At 54.5% G+C, this 22,016-nt stretch overlaps 1 protein-coding gene across 1 annotated transcript; it reads right to left on the bottom strand.

Moving 5' to 3' along the window:
- Positions 1 to 1,647: 1,647 nt before the first annotated feature.
- FSCN1 (fascin actin-bundling protein 1) lies at positions 1,648 to 21,449 on the bottom strand. The gene is made up of 5 exons (XM_006265955.4): positions 20,490 to 21,449; positions 7,748 to 7,904; positions 6,173 to 6,294; positions 5,635 to 5,802; positions 1,648 to 4,428 (listed from the first exon to the last, which is right to left on the bottom strand). Exons 1-5 carry the CDS (start codon positions 21,313 to 21,315, stop codon positions 4,226 to 4,228), a joined length of 1,476 nt encoding a protein of 491 aa, XP_006266017.1. The 5' UTR covers positions 21,316 to 21,449; the 3' UTR covers positions 1,648 to 4,225.
- Between the last annotated feature and the right edge of the window lie 567 nt (positions 21,450 to 22,016).

Genomic DNA, 22,016 nt, shown 5'->3' with positions numbered 1-22,016 from the left:
CCTTAAAACATGCTGTCTGAGTTTCCAGCAGGAGGTGGTAGCCAATCTGGCAAGATTAATAGCATTAAGAAAGCAAATGTGATCTCTGCTGTGGTCATCAGGAGGTGGCTGTAAGGGTGGTGGGGAGCATCATGCTGCCAAATAGTATGTAGCAAGCATTTTTCCCCGCAATGGCAGATGCCGTCACCTTTCCCCGTCTGCACCAGTTCCAGAGGAGCTGCTAAGCCCCCGTGCAGGAGTGGCTATGCTTGCTTCAAGCCCCAGGCTCTGAGCTCCACAAGCACTACCAGCATCGATAGGTGCTTTGTTGGGAGCCAAGTACAGCTTTGCAGAGCTGAGGAGCAAGCAGCAAATAGTGCTGGGAGGTTGCTCTGGCCAAGCACCTGCCTCCGAGATCTCCCTGTTGCTCTGCAGGATGCAGCTGCTTAGTCCTTCCTGGCTGACTGTGGAAGCAGGATGCTGCAGGCACGAACCCACCCCTCCCTTTTGTTTCCAGCCATGAGGATTTCCAGATCCTTTAAGCTGGAAGGTCACTGGCAAGTAAGTCTTCCCCCAAGCAGATTCTGTATTGCAGCACTGTGTATTCACATAGACAAACTGGAGCACAAGGAGTCAGCCCAGCCCTCCGTAGGCTGCCCTGGCAGAGGGCTGGGAGGGAACACCACCCCCTGGCTCCTCGGCCATCAGGAGATGGGTCTATGCTGCCACAGCTCTCCGCTGCAAGCAGGACCTTGCTTTTAGCAGGAAGTGTCCCCTTCTTCCTCCAGGAAAGGAAAGTCTTGACAAAGGCTCTACTGAACAACCCCTCCACCCCATAAACTTTAACATTAAAAGGTTGATCTGGGCCTCTCAAGTGTAAGAGCTAAGGGCACTTTCATGAGGCAGACAGTGCAGTTATCAAATTAATTGGGATGCTGAGCCTGGAGGACAGATACCAGGCAGTAGCTGCTCCTTTCTCCCCCTCTGAAGACCCCCCGTAAGTGCCAGTGAATGTGGCATCAGGGAAGAGGATGTGGTTTTTCCTACTTGGCATTAGTTTCTTTCTTTCTGCCCTTGGTGTTGAAGCTGATGGCCACCACCTCTCCACCCCAGAGGTGTGGTTTTCCTGGACACTTGTTTCATTTGGCATGGCTCCTACTTTCAAGCAGACTATTTTCCTTACCAGGATGCAGACTCCTCAACTGTTAATGGGTCAGAAACCTTTACTTTCTGCAGGCCTCTTCAGCATGGGGGGTTGTGTCCAAGAGAAATAAGCTTTGCAGCATAATGACTATCCCCTCTCCCTCCACTCACCCTTGGTTTAAAAGGGGTTGGCTTTTGGAGCCAACATGGAGGCTTTTAAAGCTGGACTGAACAAACTAGTAGGGATATGAGTCTTTTCTAGATGTTGGCTTGGTAGTACAGAGTTCAAGCCCACTTTGCTTGAAGAGACAAGAATAGTCATTGCAGATGCAGTCTGCTGTAGTTCTTTCTATTAGCACATGGGGAAGCAAATATCACCAATTTACCCTCTCTCCTCCCCCCCTCCTTTTCTTATGGCCCCGATAGCAACAGCTCCAGGCCCCCCAGACACATTGGAGAGACTCCTCCCCAAGGCAGAGGAGGACTGCTTCAGACCCCCACTTCCATGAAGACTACCCACACCAGTTCATATCTGAATGCAGGTTTTTATTTATCTTTCTCCACTTGAAGCTATTTTAAGTTATACAAATGGCACTTACAAAAAAAATAAAAAAACCCCAAAACTTAGATTCAGAGTGAGATGGTTTCAGAGTCACAACACCTGATAAAGGAGACTGAGGGAGATTCTTGACCTACTGTCACATATGGAAGAAGCCAGAGCAGGAGTTACGTGGTTCAAACTGCAACTAGGAAGGGGAAGAAGGGAGACACTGTGGACAGCAGGGCCAGCAAGCAGTGTGTGCCAAGTCACAGGGTCAGTCAGGGTTTCATGAAGACACTCGTTCCTTTTGGAGGCATCTCCGTTCCCAAGAAAAGCTTTTAAAGTTTACAAGCCTGCCCGTGTGAAAGGAGCACCTCTGAATTGAAGGGGCAAGGAGCCAAGCTGGAGGCATCCTTTAAAAATCACAGGTGTCCTAAATGGGGGAGATGCCTTTTCTTCTTAGGGCTCAGCCCCAGAACTCAGACCAAGGGCTCCAGTTGCTGGCTGAAGAGACTTTAGCACCAAGCTCCTAGAGAAGAAAGACTTTAGGAATGGCCATATGGCTTTAAGGCTTGAGGCCCTACCTTGCTTCTGGCAAGAGGTACTAGCCTTCAGTATGACATACAAGTGAAGCCACAAGCACCATGTCTGGTTAGGAGCTCAGCAAGGCATGGAAACATGGTCTGGCTTGTTGAAGCCAGCCACAGAAAGAGCAACTGATGGCTGCGATGCAGTATGCATCCCCTTCCAGGCTGGAACTGGGGCAACAACGGGCTGAGTATCTGCAGGGGCCAAAAGAAATTCGCCTGTAGGAGTGGCCTCCAAGGAGAGTGCCTTCTGATACCCTGAAGGACAGTTTAGCATCACCTATTACAAAATGTTCACATTGTTATACACTAATGCGGACTTCTAACAGACAGCTGATAACATAGTGCCATGGAGATAGATATAAATAGACATTAACAAAAATACTGTTTTGGTCATTTTTCTGCTTCCAGTAATGTTGCTAAGTTTTCATGCCATCGATGCAAAAAAAGTTCTCCTCCCAGGGAAGGGTGGCAGAGAGGAGACCGCTTAAAATCAGACTCAAGCAATAGGAACAGGCTTCAACAGTAAGACGTTCAGTGATTAGGATTTTGCTATTCCAGTAGGTATGAGAAGAAAGTACTGAACAAATACCACTGTGCAAAGTTTGCTAAGAAGGTTTCTACTCTGTAAACCGAGATCTGCAACGTATGCTTCCAGCTACTATCCAGGGAAAGCAGTGTCAGCCAACCTGCTTTACACTCCTCTCCAACCAATGCTCCCGTAGCCCAGCTGGCTTAAATCTGAACGGTTAAAAGAAAAAGCAGCGAGATATGGCTGTAAGTCTGGGACAGTCCTTGAGCATACCAGGCACATTGTTTCTTTTGCAGTTAGTGGGGAAGAGAAGGGTGCCGAGAAGCCCATGGCGCGCACCGGAGTCATTGTTGAGAGTGAATCAGCACCATGTAAGAAAGCCGCTGGGGAAGTCAGGCTCCCAGCCTTCCAGACAGGAGGGCTGCAGGGGAGCAGAAGCAAGGACTGGTTAAGAGGATACCTATTTAAAGTTAATGTGCCTAGCAACAAATTTCACGAACCTGTCCCCTTCCAGGAGTAGCAATAAGGCAGCTTCAGTAGCCTCTGAGGTGCAGTAATCTCATGGAGCCAACAAGCCGAACCAGTTAGAGGCTCCATGATGCTCCTCTCCCACAAACAGAACAGACCCAGAGCTCTGTTCATGGAGAGGGGGGGCTCCTGAGATGAGCCCCTGAAGCCTTCTAGACAGTATTGGCCTTGGAACAGTTTTAGGTGCTCTACTTGCATGCATCTCCAGTTTTAAAAGGGAGGAGGACTTAAGCTTACTAGCCCTGCAGTTGAGTTTCTGCTGGCAGAAGCCAGCCCTTCAGGGTTGGGGGCATGATATGCAAGGTTACCTCTTATGCCCAAAGAAGGGACTGAAGAAATGTCTTCATCAAAACCAAGTGAAGGAAGATGATGTCTCCCTGAAGCTGGATTTTAACGCCACGGCCTCTCACCTCCCTTGGTTTGATGGAAAAGCAGGAGTCACTGACACTCCAAGAGCTTGTCCAAGCTAGCTCTTGCTAATTTAATCGATTAAGCAGCTGGCAAGGACATTGGCAGTAGAGATTGGAGTGTGACACTAACTCTGTATGGCACAAGAGCAGAGAGATGATGCTATTCCCTTTTCTTTCAGAAGGGGGGAGGAGGGAAAACAGGGAGGATGCTCAGAGCCAGGGTGGGGTATGGCAGCTAGAATTCCCCAAGCCAAACTAACCTGAAAAAAAGATGCTTCTAAATCTAGGGACAGGTTGCACCATTTTCTCCAGGTTATTTATCCAGTTTTAAGAGATAAAAGAAAGCCCTACCTCCAACAAAAGACATTGGATTCTACGGTAGGGGGGGAGCAGCAAGCCAGTCTGAAAATCCTTTTACAGAGAGAGGGAGAGACAGAAAGAAGAGAGGAGAAACCAAACCAAAGACAGAAAGAAGTTGGCAATGGGGGGGAAAAGCTAAAGTGCATTAATATTCCCAAAGGGTAGAGGAGTCGATTGCATCAGCAGAAGCTTTGAGGACACCGGCATGGTCACCCTTCAGATATTTGCCGTTGATTTTGAGAGCCAATTTGTTATAGTCGCAGAACTCAAGAAAGAAGTCCACGGGCGTATCGCTGCTGCTGGTGATGGACGAGTCGCTCCCCACCATCCAGTACTTCCCAGTGGAATCTGCAAGTCGGAGAGAGAAGAGGGTCCAGAATAAGCAACTGATGGACACCTGGAGCAGACCCCCTAGGACAAAGGGCCTTGGGAGTGGGAAGCAGGTCGGCTTGATATGAGCTCTCCCCTTACCGAGAGAGTTACCAGGTTTGCACAAGAGCAGATGTGCTCCTTTCCTGGTCTCGCTGCAGGGATGTTATGGAGTAATAGTGGAAGGCCCCCCCCCACATATGAAGGCCTGTGAAAACACCAGCAACAGCACAGGGGCGTCAAAGAACCCCTTGCTGTAAGCCACACCAGGCTAATGCAATTCGGTACCAGCAGTTCAGTCCCAAGATCCACGAGCTTTAGGGCATTTGTAGGCCTCCCCTATTTTGCAGCCTAAGACCATCCTTAGAGATGGTCACAAGATGCATCTGCCCATTTCCTGCCATGCTTGAGCCAAACCGTGATGGATAGTTTAAGGGAGACCTCAAACACTCCTGCTTTGAATGAAATCCCAGCAGTCACAGGGATGGAGGAGAGGGGACAGGACAGCAAAAGCCAAGGCTTCTAGTGCTTGGGGGACATTCAGGGGGTTTAGTAGCTCAAAAAGCTGCCTGGCAGGGAGCAGGAGGGGTGGAGAGATTCAGCCTCACTAGCATCAGAATCCAGCCCCAGTCAAATGGCAGCAACTCGGGCTCACCCTCCCAGGAGTGTTCAGGGGTTTCCAATTTATTCCAACTGTTTTTGTCTGGAGACGCCCTGAACTTTACTACAGCTGACATTCACTGCCGTGTCCCAGTGCACAGAGGGGTTTTCATCTGGAGCAGGGTGGGAGCTCTTCACTGGACTCGTGAGCAAGCAGGGTGGTGGGAGAGCTTACACTTGTACTGGTCAAAAGGTACTTTCATACCTACATACACGCGCTGTCCCTGTTGTCAAGACATAAAACTGTTATGGCTTACAAGCTAAGGAGGAAGCAAGAGCAGAAAGGAAAGAAGTCTCTTGGGTTTCTAAAGCCATTGCAATTAATAAGGGGTGCTCACACCCTCTTTGGTACAGTTTTAGTCCATTGCATAGATTGCATGAATGCACAGCTGTTGGGAGTTCGGAGCTCCTAACAGGAGCATCACTGCTACTTGATGCTTCAAGAAGGTCACTTGTTCTTGAAGGAGCAAAATCGGCTTGTTCCTAGCAGACAACCCTAGGAGCCTGCGTCACAGCAGGGCTTACCTTTAATATTGTATGCACCATCGTTGAATTCCAGTTGAAAGACATCGTAGTTGGAACGATTCGAGTCGAGGGTTCCAGTCACCTTACGGCAGCCGATGAAACCATGCTCCCCGCGGAGGACAATGATCGGCCTGTTGATCAGCTTCATCAGGAAGAGCTCTGTCTCACCTGCCCAGCAGGAAGAGGGAGAGGGGACAGAGGAGAGGTGGTGAGACATAGCCTAACAGATTCAGACTTCCTGAGGTTGAATACCAGGGCCAGTTAGAAAACTGCCCCTTTAGGTTCTACGTGCACAACGGGGTAGATGAAAGCCGCTAAAGCAACTAGTCAAAACCTATACGCTGCCTTCAATCTGGACCAAAGCACAGGGGAGACAGTGTGCCCAGTGATAGGTCCCAGTCTTAGCCTTCATCATGCTTAGACAGACCAAGAGATGGCAAAGTGCTGCTCCAAGTCTTTGCTCTTAGTAGGATTGAAGGGCATTCCAGCAATCCTCCTCCCAAGCCGCACCCCTGCACCTAGATAGAGACATCCTTACCCGCCGTCTCCACTGTGGCTGCCAGCTGCCCGTTCTTCTTTGCTGTGACATACTTGCCGTTCGTGGCCTTCAGGGTGATGCGCCTGTCACACCACTCGATGTCGAAGTAGCAACTTGAGTTCCTGCCACAGCACAAAGAGCAGCAGACAAGGCATAAGGGTCTGTGGAGCCAGGTGGAGGGATGCTCTCCCCGCCCTGTCCATCTCCCCGCCCTGGCCTCCATTTCCACAGATGACCTGGGAGTCAGAGGTGCCACTTTGCTCCTGGGGTGCAATGAATTTTCCCAGCAGCCCCTTAGTGGGCACCTGAATACAGTTTGCTGGGCAATTTAAGGACTGTGGCTAAAACCTTAGCATGCCAGGAGGTGCCAGCAAGTCTGGAGGAGCAGAAGCCTTGGAGGCAAGTTCAGAGTTACGTATTAAAAGGTACATTGAACACATGCATATATAGCGCTACATCTTCCACTTCCGAGACAAGTTCTCTAACCACTAGTATATATAAATATGCAAGTGGATATACCATTGTTGCAAATCCCACCTGATAATTATCTATACCCAAAGGAACAACTAACATTTGAATTGCAGGGTGCAGTTCTGGGCTGGGAAACCCAGTTTCCTACATGCTAGCAGTAGGCTTGAGCAGGGTCTCTAGGATTAGAGGACGCAGGATTTCAGAAATGCCTGCTTATCACTTCCCCTCTCCCCTCCCCAGCACACTGGCTGTGAGGATGTCTATTCATGGAGGGGAAACTCAGGTTTGTGATTTCCACTCCCAGAACCAGGTGCTTAAGAGCTTGTGGCTACCCCAGTGTCCAAAAGGAACTAAGGCCTGGGCCCAAGGAAGGGAGGGAATTTGGGAAGCAGAGCTTGCACTCGAGCCACTGGAGTAGTGGGCCCAGATGTACCCAACAGCTGTCCCAGTGTCACATCCCTGTAGCTGCGCTGCAGGAACTATGTGTACACCCCTTTCCAGTCATCAGGGCATTGCTCATTTGGAGGCACTGAGCCTATTCCAGTCTCCTGTGCAGTGTGCTCCTTCAGTCCTGTGTCCCACTGAGGCAGTAAGACAGCTCCAAGCACAAATCTTTGCTTTTCATCTTGCAAGAGTATTTGGCCCCAGTCTTTTCAGAAGGGAAAACACATGTCTTTCCCCCTCCCTGCAGATTCCTCTGCAGCATCTCAAGCTGCCTCACTGACAGGCATCCCCACCCTTCCTTAACTAGGAACATGTGTAGGAATGCAGCATGCCTCCATTCACAGCAGCACGCCTTGCTCTGCAATATCCCCCTTTCCAGTCCAGGTATTGGTGTCCAAAGCCTCCCACAGGCAAGGACTATCTTGCTGATGACCCACTGCCTCAGTCCAAAGTCAGACTGCAAACATAACATCCACCCCAGCGCCAGCTAAAAAAAAAAAAAAAAAAGTCAGCTTCCTTGGCACAGCCAGACACTTGGGAGGGGGAAGTTTGCCGCAATGCAACTGCACGCAACGTGCAGACAAAGCCCCCGGATAGTCAGCTGCAAAACCCAGCCACCCAGCAGCGAAAAGTAAGGCGAGACAAGCCCTGCAGACTCACTTGGTTGAGGCGGTGGATTGTATCCCCCCGTTGGGGGTGAGGGTCCAGTACTTCCCAGTATAGGTCCTGAAGGCACACTTCTTGGTGTCCTTGTTGATCTCCAGTTGAAAGATTTCTTGGTCACTCTCTTCATCCTGATTGGCCGAGAGGTCCATCCCTGCAGGAGACAAGTGGACGTTCATCAGGAACCCGCCCAGCGGTAGGAAGACCTCTGCCTACGAGACGAGACCCCAACCCATCCTGTCCCCACTCTGAAAGTCAAGGAGAAAGGGTGGTATTAGATATAGAGGAATACTACAGGATTAAGTGGATTGAGGTCTTCTCCTAGAGTCAGCAGGTTTGAAGAGTGCTTGAAGCCAAAGCATTTGCATTTAGGTGCATTAGTATTAGGTCAGAACCCAAGTATTGTGGACTTAATCAAAGTGCTTTGTTGCAATCGACTGCTTAGAGCGTGTCCTGAACAGGCCAGCAAAATATTAAAGAGGAAGTTGCATCACTTTTATGCATGGAATATAGTCTGAAGCCGATTGCCAAGTTCCACAATCATTAGTCAAGATCCACACAGCCTCCCACTTGTGGCACATCTGAAGCTGGGCTATGGTGCGTCACACGCAGGCCAAAGCATTTCCATGTCGGCACATGCTGCAGTACTAGGGCCTGGAGCTGGAGCGTGACAATGTATAGAAGAGGAGATCCCACCCCAAGGGCAAAGTTTTCTGGGATGCCATAATGCAGTCAGGTCCTCCACCCCTCATCATGCTACCAATTAAGATAGATGGGATCCAACAAATCCCACTGCAGTCATGTCCATACCAAGGTGGTCACCTTGCCCAGCTCCCGTCACAGCCTAATGGAAGGTGCTGTTTTGAGACGGGAAATGTAGCCCGTCTCCCTTGTCTACACTGGGCCAGTTTCAGAGTTCGATCCAGCCTGCTTTTCTCCCTCCCAACAGTGCCCCCCACACCCCAGTTTCCACAGAGAAGCTTATGCATTCAGGGCAGTTGCACTCGCAGCTCAATCCCCCTCCAGCACAGCGCTGCTGCACCCACCCTCACCCCCAGACCAAGCCAGTCCGACCCTACCGAGCAGCGAGCCAAATAGACCGCATGTACCTCTGACCGCCAAACACTTGGCCCAGGAAAAAACGCTGAGTCAATACATGCTGGGCCAAGTCTGCTTGAATGGAAAGTGGAACTCCTGAGCTTGGCAGATGTTTCTTGACAACACTTCAGGGATGTGAGTCACAAGCAATGCTTCGGAGCCAAACCAGGCAGAGAGCAAAAAAAGATCCCAGTGTCAGGTTTCAAAGAGATCTTAGCAACCTACCACAGGCACTTGGGATCCCAGAGGCTGCCGTTCTCCACTATTTCAGTCTGAACCAAGGTGCGAGTCTGCAATAACAGTGCTGGAGCCAATAGTTACACCTCTAAGGCCAGCATTTAGGAGAGGAGGATCTGGCTCGGCTACTGCCCACTTGCTACAAGAGCGCTCCCCGCTCCCCCAGGCGAGTGCAGAAGTGGGTGGTGAAAGTCGGTTGTGACCGTGTCCAACAAGCCAGGCAAGTGGAGGACCCAAGCACACCAGAGGTAGAAGCATTGCCTGCGACATGATGTGCTTTTTAGAGGGCCACTCTTAAACAAGATAGTGGACTTCAAGGCAGCCTTAAAAGAGATGCATCAAATGAGGCAGAGCATTAAAGTCTTTCTGCTCTATTTATGCCACTGAAGGATAAGGGCTAGGCCTGAGCATGGGACATGCCCGCTTTCCTCTGGGTAGGTCCGACTGCCCCTTCATCAGCTCCGCGGGTACCGCAGCAGCGCTTTGCAGCCTGGCAGGACCCTTATCACCAGGGAGGCTGCCAGATGCACAAGCCAGCTGATAAATCCCACCCCCCAACCTTTCACAATCTACGCAGGATAATGCCTGTGGAGGTTTGAGCTAGGTCATATGCAAATAGACTCCATCTCTTCCCGTAGACAATGCAAAATCCTTAGATTTCATCTAGGCAAAAAGCTGAACTTCCATAGAAGGGAAGTCTCCTGCTGAGAGAACATTTGCCTAGATACATCCATGAGTCAGGAAAGTGAAAAATTTCCATTCAAGAGCAACTGATGGGTGCAATGCTAGAAATAAACTACCTGGTAGCTTCAAAAGGTTTTTGATAGGCATCTAAGCCTTTGCATGCATTCAATAGCCAATATCCAGGCCAGCGGTATCCAATTATCAGAGCCAGAACAGTAGGCAAAATACTTGTGGTCTGCATATCTGCCCCATGATCCTGAAGTAAATCAGCTCTTTGTTGTTCAGGATCTCTGCATCTTCCCTGTCTAAGCCTTCTTATTGTCATCTGCACAATGCTGCCCCTTGATATCAGTGCCTTCCCTCCACCCATGCCTTAACTATACTATTGCTGCTACCTTTGCCTCCCAGAGACAAGCTCTTGTCGCCGCACATTGAAGGTCCCTGATTTCGAAACGGTCTGCCGCTGCGGAGAAGTTACACCCCAGCCAGGAACTCTCTCGGCTTGCCCTTGCTACAGAACAGCCTGTATTTTGAATAGGAGCCGTCGGGGCTCGTGCACATCTGGCAGCCCAGATGACTACGCCCATGCATAGCACATTCCTCAGCGTGGCCACTGAGTCACAGCCTGGCTCCAACTGGTCTCATCTGCAAGGAAGGAGGGGCAAGGGGGGGAAAAAAAGCCTCAGAAAACTGATGAATGAGGCCGTTACTTTGTCTTGCACAATAAGTACTTGGCCTGAGCCTGGTCCTTTGAGACAGCCATCCTTCCAGCTCAGCTTGCACTTTTGAGTTCACTCCCCACCCGCCTCCCGAGTGAGTGCCGGGGAGAAGCTAGAGCTCCCCTTCAAAATGCATCAATAGACCAACTCAAATAGTTGGCAACACTCTTCTTTGCAAGCTTTCCGGTATAAATACCCTTCATCGGGCATGCACCAACTGCAGATGCTTCCTCAGCCCGACAAAGGGTTTTTATAATCGGAAAGCTTGCAAAGAAGAGTGTTTCCAACTATTTGAGTTGGCCCAGTTAAAGAGATCAGAATGACCCAAAATAACCTTGTCTGCCTAGACCAACACAGCTACAACCAACATCTCCATAGAACAAGATGTTGGGCAATAAAGGGGCAGCCAGCACAGAGTTTCCCATTTTGGTTTGAGACAGGGAAATGCTTGGTTTTTGGGGGGCTTCTCCACATCTCCAGCAAGGGGAGAAGCCTCCAAGCCAACACTTCTCCTGCCAGAAAGGCTGGACCTGAATCCTTTAATGGCCCAGGAGATCTCGGTCTAACTAGATCTCAAGCTGCTGCTGCTTGAATAGTGGTATTCATCAGCAGCGAACTGCCTTCCCTGCACGCGGGAGAAGCCTGATGAAGACTTAAGTCCATTGCAAAGCAACACTGTTCAAGGAAGCTTCTATCCTGGTCTAGAAAAATCAGACAGTTTGCCTAGAAGCAAAAAAAAAAAAAAAAAAAAAAAAAAAAAAAAAAATTATCACAAGCCACAGGAGCATGCAAGGGAGCAAGTCTCCAAGATGTAGAGCCCCAGTTCCTCAGCCACGCACAACCCCAAGCCCAGTCCCACTTCAAGAGCGGGGAATCCAGATGAGCAGCAGCCCTGGAGGGATGAGCTAGCAACCGAGTTTACCCTTCTACAGGCCAGAGGTTTTCATTAACCGCAGTGCCCTTTCCACCATCCTCCCACAGCATCTGGAATTTAAACAGTGCCCAAAACAATCTGGTGACAAGTTCGCAGCTGCCAAGAAGTGGGCATCGGCTCGCCTCCGAGCATAGTACAGCGCACAGTGGACGCTTTGAACGCTGCTGGTGGATCAGCAAAGCGTCCTCGGCCCCCATTTGCTTCTGCTCCCCGACATTAACTGCTGCAGACTCCTGCTCTTCTGGGCTGGAAGTGCGGGATGCTGCCAGCTGGACACAGAGGGAGAACAAGCAGCCAAAAGACAAAGCTGTGAGCAGCCAGAGGAAGCAGCTTGCAGTACACAACAGGATGGGGCCGTGCCGAGTCCTTCCAGCTAGTTCACCATTTAGCATAACCGAAAAGAGGAGCAGTCCTCCACCCTGCAGTAAGGGATGCAGGAGGCATCCACCATTGCTTTCTTCAAACAGAGGGTTCGGCATGCACCGCTGTGCTCTGCCTACAGATGTATCCCTTGCTTGCCCTTCATCTGAAGGGGTTAGTCTGCAGGATGTCACCCTGCCCTGCCTTCTCCCTCTTCAGTCTGCACTACCAGGGACCTGGGGGGCTGCCATCCTCTCCACTGGATGGCCAGACTTGGCTGCAACAGCCAGCAGCAAGCACAGGGAAAGAGGGCTTCCAGCCCCTTTCCCCAGAGCGCTCCTTTCTGCAGCCACCCGTGCTGTAGATCATCTCTTCCCTTTACTCCAGGTAGTCGGTATCTCAGTCACAGCAAGAGGCCACTCCAGTCCAGCTCCTTCTACACTATATCTAGCACTGAGGACTGACATGTGGTCTCTGTCCAACCATCCATAGAGCCTTTGGCCCCTAGTGGTCTTCCTTACCTGCTACCCAAGACCAGCCAAGGAGGGAGGGTGCTATGGATGGTGTCTGCAGCAATAGCTGGAGTGTAGAAACAGCTGGCAGATAGCTAGCCAGCTGCCGTGAAATCGCGCTGAACGAGACCCAGGTTCCCAGGCCCTGCGCTGCAGCTGCTGGGGAGCTGGATTGCATCCCGGCATTTGCACAGGAACCGTTCAGGCCTGGGAGATTAGTCTCCAACCTTGGGGTGAGGGGCCCGGGGATGGAAGTGAGAAGCTGGCACCACGGCGTTTCATTTTTGCTGTGTGGTACTACTTGCTTGAGCCTGGCTGCCCACAACCCATCCCTCCCCTAGTGCTCGAATGCTCCTTGTCTCCATGCTGCACGCTCAGTCCCTTGGGGACGTCCGGAAGCCACAAGATGCATCCCCCTCTAGGCTGCAGAGGGTCTCATATAAAGTGAAGCCAGCCCTGCCTGTTGAGAGGTTCACAGAGACCGAGCAAACCACAGGAGGAGCGGGTAGAGGGCTCTCCGAACACCCCCTCCTCAAAAAGCCCTGCTGGCGTTGGGTTACAAAGACTCAGCAGAAAGGAATGCAATCAGACCCCAGCATAACAATGCTTCAAAGGCCTGAAACTGAGACTGAACAGAAGGCTGCAGGGTCACAGCCATGCAGAATTAGAGATGTGGGCTGCTAAAAGACTCCCCCCACCCCCACCCCAAACGAGCCTACAGTTTAGGAAAGGGCTAGAAAAGCCAGGCTCCTTCTCTGCTCCTACTAGTTAGCTTGCTAACAGGTAGGTTAAAAAAAAAGAAAAGGAAAAAGAAAAGAAATCCATCCCCACCCCCCCCCAATAACACATCCCACCCCAAAAACTCCTGGAGTAGATAAAGTTGGCAGCTACCAGACATAGGATTTAGCTGCCAGGCTGCTGCAAGCTTTGCAGCATCACAGCCCCCCAGGCTCCTCTCCTAGGCCTTCCCCCATCCCGCCCAGTCCCCTGGCTAGCAGATACAGGCAAGCCTGCAAGAACCTCCTGCTCCTATCTCAGACATGGGCTTATATCCAGCCCATGGCTTTTGACCCTTCATATCAATGTGCTAAGCCAGTTTCCTGTGGTCTCCACATCAGCTCCATGCTCTCATACCGACATTGTGGGGGAAGACGCCGGACAGAGAAGAAGCTGGAACAAAGCGATTAGGGCCTGTAAACATGCACGCTAAGCCCAGAACAAGGCGGAGAAGCCCGGCTGCTGCGTTCTCCAGCAGGCTCCCACCCAGATCCCCACAAAGTCATGCCCCATAACGCAGACTCCCAGCCCCAGGCGAGGCCTGGAGCCACTTGCCCCCTGGACATGGCCTCGTTTGAGCCCCGGGACCCCATTTTATTCCGAAAGGCTTTCGGCATCACTATCTGCAGAGCTGCTGCGGTTGCCGCTGCAGTCAAAACTTTAATTACAGCTCCTAGGAAATTTACAGTCTGGAAATCAGCCTCCTGCCTGACCTTGGCAAAGCTGCTAATTGAAGTCAGAAGCAGTCTTTGTGGACTGGCAGGAAGGTGGCAGCAGCATGGCCGCTGGGGAAAGCAGCTGGATGGCCCGGGCAGGCTCCCCGCTTTGGAGCCAGGGTAGGACCTCCCTGGAGCATGAGGCAGCCAGCAGGAGACTCGATGGACAGCTGCTGCCTGTGGCCAGCCCATTCCCTCGGTGGACTCGTTCTTCCAGGACCAAGTGTGGGAATGGAGAGGTTGGCAAGCTCCTCTCCAGCCCTTTGGGACATGGAAACCAGCATCTCAGGTGGCCGACTATGGCAGGTTTTACACTGCAAGCGTCTATGGTTGACCAAGGCAATAAGGGAAGAGATGGGAACAAGGGTTGTCTTAACGGTCCACCCCTGGGGCAGATGTTTGCCAAGGCAGATCTGGGAGAGAGAGAGAAAGGCTTGGAAGGTTAGGCTGAATTCAAGGCATTAAGAGGGAAAGAAGGCGGCTTCTTTGGGAGCCAGCAAGAACAGGCACTAGTCTGTGTAGCAGCCTGGACTAGCCCCATGCTGGGTGCAAGGAAGGTGTGGGAGCAGGCTGTGCACCCAGGGCAGATGGCATTGGTGCCAGGAAGCAAGAGCAAAAAGAAACCAGGAGCAGGCCAGGCTGGGGAAGCCCACACCAGGCTCCTGGGGGGCTGTGAATCAGAGCACAGAAAGAGGAAGGCTGGAGGGAGCAGGGCTAGAGAAGCATCCCTCTTGGCTCTGCACAGGAAACCTCTGGCGACTGGGCAGGTGCTGGGCTGCTCCCATGGCATCCATCTCCTGGGATGGGTCACGAGAAGCGTGCATTAGCGCTGGCCCCCCCCGAGACAGCCTTGCCTTTGAGAGCAGCCTTGGCCCCGGCAGGAGAACAGCCTCCGCATTTGGATGCTGTTATTTAAAGGGTTTTGTTTAATGAGCAGTCTGGCCATCAGGGACCGTCTCTGAATTACAGCGCTTCCACCAGGGCAGGCAGCCATTCAGCCTTGTATGCAAGGAGCTTTACGACTCTCTTCCGCCAGGGCTATTTCATCGCATAAAAATTCCCCTCCGACAAACGCTCTCCACTTGGGCTCCCCCAGGGAACACAGCTGTGGGACTGCGAGGGAAGACAAGCCAGAGCTGGAGCAGGAATGGGATTCCCAAGTCTGACTGCCAAACTTTCCAGTGGCTGCCAGCACCTTCTCCGACAACCAGGAGCATGTCACCATTTTAAGACCACTGCTGCATTATCATGGAAATAGTCCAAGAGCAGGCACAGCTGTACCAACAAGGCTCCCCTTTGTTTCCATACAAAGCCACTTCCCCCACCTCCCAGCAAAAGAAACAATACTGGTCCAAGTGGTTTTGCCAGTGTAAGTGTGTTCAAGCAGCGCCAGCAGAACCCCTAGCAGACAGGGGCTCCGTGCCCACATTCAAGCTTTTCCAGTCTCATTAGTCAATGGCAGAGCACCCTGCCCTATACTGTAGGTTCACCCCAAGGGATCTACCAAGGGCCTCTTTTGTGATCTGGCTGTAGAAGTGTTGGAAACAGCTGCCTTCTCAAAACAGAGGGAACAGGCCTCTGGCTTTCTGCAGCCTGTGCTAGCGCACGCTATGAAAAGCGGGCTCCGAGGGCGCTCAGAGGCATGCGGGGAGGGATAGAGTTGCATGTGCACACCCGGCTTTTTGTTTTGCTCCCACGGCTCAGATTCCAGCTCAAATATGCTGTGAAGAGGTGCAGAGGAGGGAGTATTAATTATTGCCCAGTGCTTGAAGGGAAGAGACCAAGCAGGAAAAAAAGGCGCAGCCTAGCACACACATCCTATTTCTGCAGTACCTTGCAGTGCAGACCCTCCAAAGCATGCATCGGGTCTGTTGCGCTTGTCCACTACCGCATCACTTTTGTAACGCAGTCATGTCTAGAAGCCCCCAGCCAAGGTATAACGCCTGGCACAGTCTGGCCTTTACAGATGGAGGGACGAGAGCAGCCCTGACCCCAGCAGCTGAAGGTTTGCTTACACATTGAACCAAACCAATACGGCTAAACTCTAACCTTCAAAAGCAAGGCGACTTCCATCTTCACATGCCTGCTGGTTAGCAGCGGCCAACGTGCCTCGGTGGACAAAGGCCTCAATCTTCAGAACATTTTCCCGAGGAATCTCTTTTTTTTTTTTTTTTTCCTAGCAGCACCAAGCGCGCAACAAGTCTGCGACAGCCCCAATCTTTGACTCTTGCAGCAGCAAGAGGCAAGCATGAAGCCAAAGCAGCCAACACAGACAGAGCAGGGCAACTCAGAAGCTACAGCCCTCCAGCAAGGGGCTCGGAGCTGGGAGATGCTTGCAAACGTGCTGCCCAGCACCCAAGCAGAAGTGTCCCCTCCCTGAAAGGTGTTGCTCCGTTCCTGAAGGACACAGTAATGCCACCTGAAGGGAGCTGTGCATTGCAGACTGACCACATGGACCAGTGCTAGCTGTACCCAAAGACCCCCCTCCATTGTCCACCCAGGCTCTTCTGCTTTAAAAGCAGGCAGGGCCACACATCAGCCAGAAGAACCAGAGACTTGCAGGGATACCACATGAGCCAAAGTTTATGAAGCACATGCGGGAAGCCATGAACTCCCATGCAGACCAGGAGTCTCATCTGGGCAAAGGTTCAGGAGGCTTGTGGTTAAGAGAAAAAGTTGGTTCCTCTGTACCCCTTGAGCTGAACTTCATCCCAGCTCTGGAGGCTGCAATTCTGTCCTGGTCCCAGAGTCTCTGGTTTGGTTGGCAGGACTGCCCCCCTCCCCAGACCCTACCACCCTGGACTGGTTTCCCTGCCGAGCTCTGTCGGTGCGCCTCAAGGGCTCAGCCAAGCCACTAGTAACAGGAAGAGAAAGCTTGTTGGGGTTAAGCCTGGTAACTGGACTAAAGTGGAGACAGCTTTGAAGAAGCAAAGCTTGCAGGGCCCAGGAAGCAGTACCACCCTAGGAGAAGCTTTCAGCAGCCATTCTCCTTGGTGTATAGAGAAATGTGGTTTCGTGGTCTTTTATAGAGTTCCAGCCCCTTCATGATGCCCATTAAGTCGATTTGCTGGTTCACTCCCTAAAATGGAGGCTAAGTTAACCTCTTGAGCCCCAGAGTCCCACCCCAGTCCCCTGCACTGCCCCTGGGTAAGACTTCAGCTCAAGCACTAGACTAGTGCCCTCACTATACTGCTCTGCAATCAGGAGCGGCAGAGAGCCTGCTTGCACCAATGGCTCATGCAGGCAGTTCTGATTGCTTCCTCCCCATCCCAAGGCCCAAACTCGAGCTCCCCGATTCTGGCACGTGGACTTGAAAATGCACATATTGCTCCCCCAAAAAGAGAGACCACAGCAGAAAAAGTTAGTTTTGAACATCAAAGTGAGAGATCGCACCCCACCAGGTACCTCACTCTAGTGTCCCAGCAAGTTCAACAGGAAACTGGAGTCAGGTCTAAGAGCCCCACGCTGGAAGATGAGCAAGCCAGGGAAACATCTGGTAGGAGCTCAGCAGAACTGGGGAGGCAGCCAGCACTCCAGCCTCAGGGACCCAAATCCCCACAAAAGCCTCTTTGTTACGGCAGAGCCAGCATCCAGAGCTGGAAGTGCTGCTGCTCAGCGGAGAACAGCAGGCAGAAACAGCCCTTGCGACCCCCCCCCACCAGTCTGAGCTTTAACCCTTGTCGGATGGATGCTGGAAACGATGTTTGGGAGCGCAGCCCTAGGGTTCCTGGCCAGCTCCCAGAGGAGAAAGCTTGCTTTGGCAGGCTTCCCCACACATCCAGTTGGCTGGGCCTTTACTCCCTTCGGGACACACAGAGGACTGCAGAACCCCCCAGCCCAGCTAGCCATAGGCAGCACCGAGACTACCACAGACTGCCTGCAACTAGTTAGCCTGGGAACAGCTTCACAGGAAGCTCTGGGGATGGGGGAAGAAAGCAGATCATCCACCAGGATTATGCATCTTTTATGCTGTCAGAAGAGCTTAAGTCACGCAGGCCCCTCCTGCTCCTCCAGATGCTGGGGACAGCTTGAATTTCCAGGGACCATTCCCTCCCCCAGCTGGCACCGAGGAATGGAGGCCGTGCTCTTCCCAGCCCAGAGGGATGTCTAAAGGACTCCTTCTCAGACAGGGTTTGAAGCATGCAAGAGGTGCCTCCCAGGCATCCAAAGGGACCTCCTGCTTTCCAGCACCCCCAGGCCTTGCAGCCTCCCACCCAGGCTAGCGAGGAATCACAGCTTCCAAGGCGGGAGAGCACCGCCCAGCTTGAAGGGACTGGGGAGAGGCCAAGCGAGCGCTGCCGACTCAGCACTTGGCCAAGTTTGCTTCCAACCCTCTTTGGGGCTGGGTGTGCTCAAGGCATGGACAAGCCCAGGCAGCAGGAGCTGCAACAGGCATCCAGACTTGAGGACTGTGACAGGCTTCCTCCAGGAAGCAGTCCTTCCTGCCCCAGCCCCCCTTGCCACAGAGGCCTTTGTGCATCCAACACCAATTTCAGCTGAGCAAATCCCAACCACAGAGAGGCAATGCTAATGGTGGCACATGCCACTGCCTGCGCTAGGACCTGGTCCAGGGTTGCGCTCTTTTGTGCAACAGGCATTTTGGGTTTCCCACCCAACTCCTCCTCGCTGTTGCTGGCTGTCGAGAGACAAAAGGCAGCCACCAGGCTGCAGGAGGCAGGCAGGACGGCAGGATCCTGCCGAGCCAGCTCAAGGCAGACCTCTAGGCCCAGCGCCAGACCAGCACTTCGGATGCCAACCCCATTCACTCATCTCCAAGGGGCCTTTGCAGTATCAGGGACGAGCTTATCAGCCCAGTCGGGGAAAAGGCCGCCAAGAGGAGCCTGCCTTGGCCATGTGTTTTTTAGATTTATTTCCAATTACTGCTTGGAAGCAAGGTTGTTTCCAGCTGGGGGCGAAGAAGGAGAAGTCAACAAGGGACCTGGGAAGGATGGAATAGGCCCTAGCTGAGCTGCTGCAGCTCCACCGCTGCTGGCTGTTGCCTGCCAGATTAACCAAGCAGAAGCAGCTTCCCTGGCTGAAGGCAACCGAAGCAAGACTGTGTTGCAGCTAACTGCCCTAGTGGTCCTGGGACAGCCCGGGAAGACCTGCTCTTCCCTTTCCCCTCTAAGAAAGGTACTGAGTGGAGCAAGAAGCCAAACTACAGCATGACTGGGGGACAGGCACGTGCACCTCCACAAGGAGAGCATCAGGGGCAAGCTCCCAGGGGCAGGGCAGGATGACCCAGAGATGCTCTGCAAAGGGATCATAGCAGCAGCCACTGCCTGTGCAGCTTGCTCCAGCCTTCTCTCCCCCACACCCCCCAGCCTCAGAGGCAGGATCGGGTCCAGGGAAATGCAGCAGCAGCCCACAGATTTGGTATTCCCAGCCACGCACCACTGAACAAAGGAGCCAGACCGAGCTCCCAGCCCCCTCCAGACGAGGATTTTTGGAGGTGGGACTTGAATACAGAAGAGCCCGGTGCTGGAGGCACCCCCCTCCCCTCAGAAACCCTGAAGGCAAGGCATCCCAATTGCACAGGCTCCCAGCCCCAGCACCGCACCCTGCAAAGCCACCGCAAGGGCCTTGCATCTGCTCAAGGCCTTCCCTACAGCTGGGACCAGGCCTCCCCACCCCCTCCACTCCCCACATCTGGCTTTCCCATCTGAGCCACCGCAGCAGGAGGCACAAAGGCTGGAGCAGCAGCTCCCTGCAATCCCTCTTCTACAGGAGGGACAGTCCAGCTCACCCTCGCCCAGCCCCACGCCTGCACCAGCCTTTAGTGTCTGCCCCAGCCACCCTGGCTGGTCAGTGGAGACGAGATGCAAGGGGGCAGTTCTCCCCTCCCCCAGCCTGCAGCCATCCCTGGGGCTCTTGCACCCATCTTGGGTGGCCAGCAAGGTGCAGACCAAGGCCCCCCCTCCCACCTCTGCACCCAGCCCCACATGCCCCACAGCTCCAGCTGTGCAGCCCACTGCCAGCCTGGGGGTGCCTGGTGTGGGGAGGGCACTTAGAAAGGCCAGGCGGATGCATTCCTGGCTAGGGCAGGGCTTTGTGCATGGGGATGGGGGCAAGGGGCAGTCCAAGGCACCGCTCTGGGGGCTAGGGCCATGGTGAGGGGCAAAGCCATCCAGGGGGAGACGGGCTATGAGCATGGGGGGGAGGGGGACACGACACAGGGCTTCGGAGCAGTGCGTGGGGGGGAAGGAAATCAGCTCCAGCTCCTCCACCAGGCAGCAGGGGCTGGGCACCCGAATCTCCGGGGCAGGGCTCACCCACAGGCCTCTCCCGGGGGGGCTGGTTTAAACCCCCAGGCAGGGCTCACCCAGGGACCTCCCTGCCCTCTCCCACAGCAGGGGCTCCTTTAAACCCCTGGGCACCCAAATCCCAGGCCCCCTCCTTCCCCAAGCGGGTGGCTGTTTAAGCCACCCCAAGCACCTGGATCTCGTGGGCAGGGCTCACCCAGGGCCAATCCTACCCTCTCCTTCCCCAGGCAGGGGTGGGTGTTTGGACCACCCCAGTCACCTGCACCTCTTGGGGGGGGGGGGGAGACCCCAGGGGGCTCCTTTAGACACCCCCAGGAAACCACCTCGGGCAGGGATCACCCTCTCCTCTCCTCTCCCAGGGGAGTTGGCTGAACCCCAGGCAGGGCTTCCCTGCCGCAGGAAAGCGGCCCGGGCCGGTCCCGTCCCGTCCCGTCCCTACCTTGGCGCGTGGAGACGTGGCGCTCGTTGCCGGCGCGCAGCACGACCTGCGGGCAGCTGTGCTCGAGCGCGAAGAGCTCGTCCTTGCCCAGCTTGCCGCTGCGGCCGGCCTTGACGGTGCCGCTGGGCCCCGAGGGCGCGAGGTAGCGGCCGTCGGCGTCGCGGAAGGCCACGTGGCCGCCGCGGAACTCGAGCGTGTAGCCGGCGGCCGGGTCGGCGCTGGGGGCGAGGCGGCCGTCGGGCCGCACGAAGCGGTGGTCGCAGGTCTGCAGGCTGTAGCGCGGCCCGTGGAAGAGCAGCGTGAGCAGCGCCTCCACGCCCCAGGGCGCGTCGCGCTCCACGGCCAGCTCGTCGCGCCGCGCGCCCAGGCGGGCGTAGCGCTTGCGGGCCGGGCTGTAGAGGTTGACCTGCGGGTGCAGCGCCAGGTGCACGCTCCACTTCTCGGCCGGCGACACGGCCTGCGCGAAGCACGACAGCCGGTCCTCGGTGCCGCCGAAGAAGCGGCGGTGCGGCTCGGACTGCAGCGACCAGCGCCCGTCGTCGTGCGCCACCACGGCCCAGCGGCACTCGGCGCCCGGCGCCTCCTGCTCGCAGCGCACCTGCCCGTCCTGGTCGGCCGCCAGGTAGCGGCCCAGGTGGCTGCGCAGCAGCACGGCGCCCGAGCCCTCGGCGGCCGGCTCCAGCGTCCAGATCTGCTTCTTCTTCATGCTGGCGGCCGAGGCGTTGAGCTTGAAGCCGAAAGCCTCGGCGGTCAGGTACTTGTTGCCGCAGTTGATGAGGCCCAGCTGGATGGGCGCCGCCGCCTCCGCCGTGCCGTTCGCCGTCATGCCGCGGCCGGGCGCGGGCACGGGGTGCACCTGGACGCGCCGCCGGGGATGGATGGATGGAGGACGGAGGTGAGGTGCCGCGCCGCCTCCCCGCTCCCGCTGCCCCTGACAAAGGCCGCTGCACAAAGCCCAGCTGCCGCCTATATAGAGCCGATGATGTCAGGCCTTTTTGGCAGCCCCGCCTCCCCCCGCGCCGCCGAGGGGGCGGGAGCTGCGCAGCCCGCCGGGAAGCCGAGGCGAGCGGGCAGGGGGCTGCGCGCCGCCCCGGCCCCGCGTCCCCCGCAGCCCTCCAGGCCCCTTTGCAGAGCCGGAGGCTGGCAGACGTCCTGACCTCCTCCCGCCCTTCCGCTGGGCAGCCCCGGCTCGCAGCAAAGCTGCAGCGCTCCCCGCAGACTCGCTGAGCCCCGGGCGGGCGGTGGGGACCCAGGTGCCCCCGGGCCTGAGGCCTCGGACACCTGGGAGTCGGCTAGGTGAGAGATGCCCTTGGTGCCCGGGCTGGCAAGCCGCATCTCCGTGCTGCAGAGGGAGAAAGAGCCCAGAGGCGCGTGTGCATGGGCAGCGGGAGAGGGAAGGTCGTTAGTAAAGCCCCTTCTTAGCATCCAGTGACATAAGCCGCTGCTGACGGAGGGCTGTGCATCCCCTGACTTCGTCAGTCGATACGGTGCAAATCTACGCTGCCTTGTGCCATCGGTAAAGGGACG

The sequence above is a fragment of the Alligator mississippiensis genome, chromosome 13 (assembly GCF_030867095.1).
Source record: "Alligator mississippiensis isolate rAllMis1 chromosome 13, rAllMis1, whole genome shotgun sequence".
In the NCBI taxonomy this organism is placed as follows: Eukaryota; Metazoa; Chordata; order Crocodylia; family Alligatoridae; genus Alligator; species Alligator mississippiensis.
This window is presented reverse-complemented; position numbering and strand designations above follow the sequence as displayed.

Bases quoted from the DNA above. Each gene is read 5' to 3' on its own strand.
- FSCN1 (XM_006265955.4), bottom strand. From the start codon at position 21,315: ATGACGGCGAACGGCACGGCGGAGGCGGCGGCGCCCATCCAGCTGGGC. The intron at 6,295-7,747 runs GTGAGTCTGCAG...GTGCTGTGGCAG, and splicing joins CAATCCACCGCCTCAACCAA to GAACTCAAGTTGCTACTTCG. The intron at 4,429-5,634 runs GTAAGCCCTGCT...TCCGACTTGCAG, and splicing joins TGGTGCATACAATATTAAAG to ATTCCACTGGGAAGTACTGG.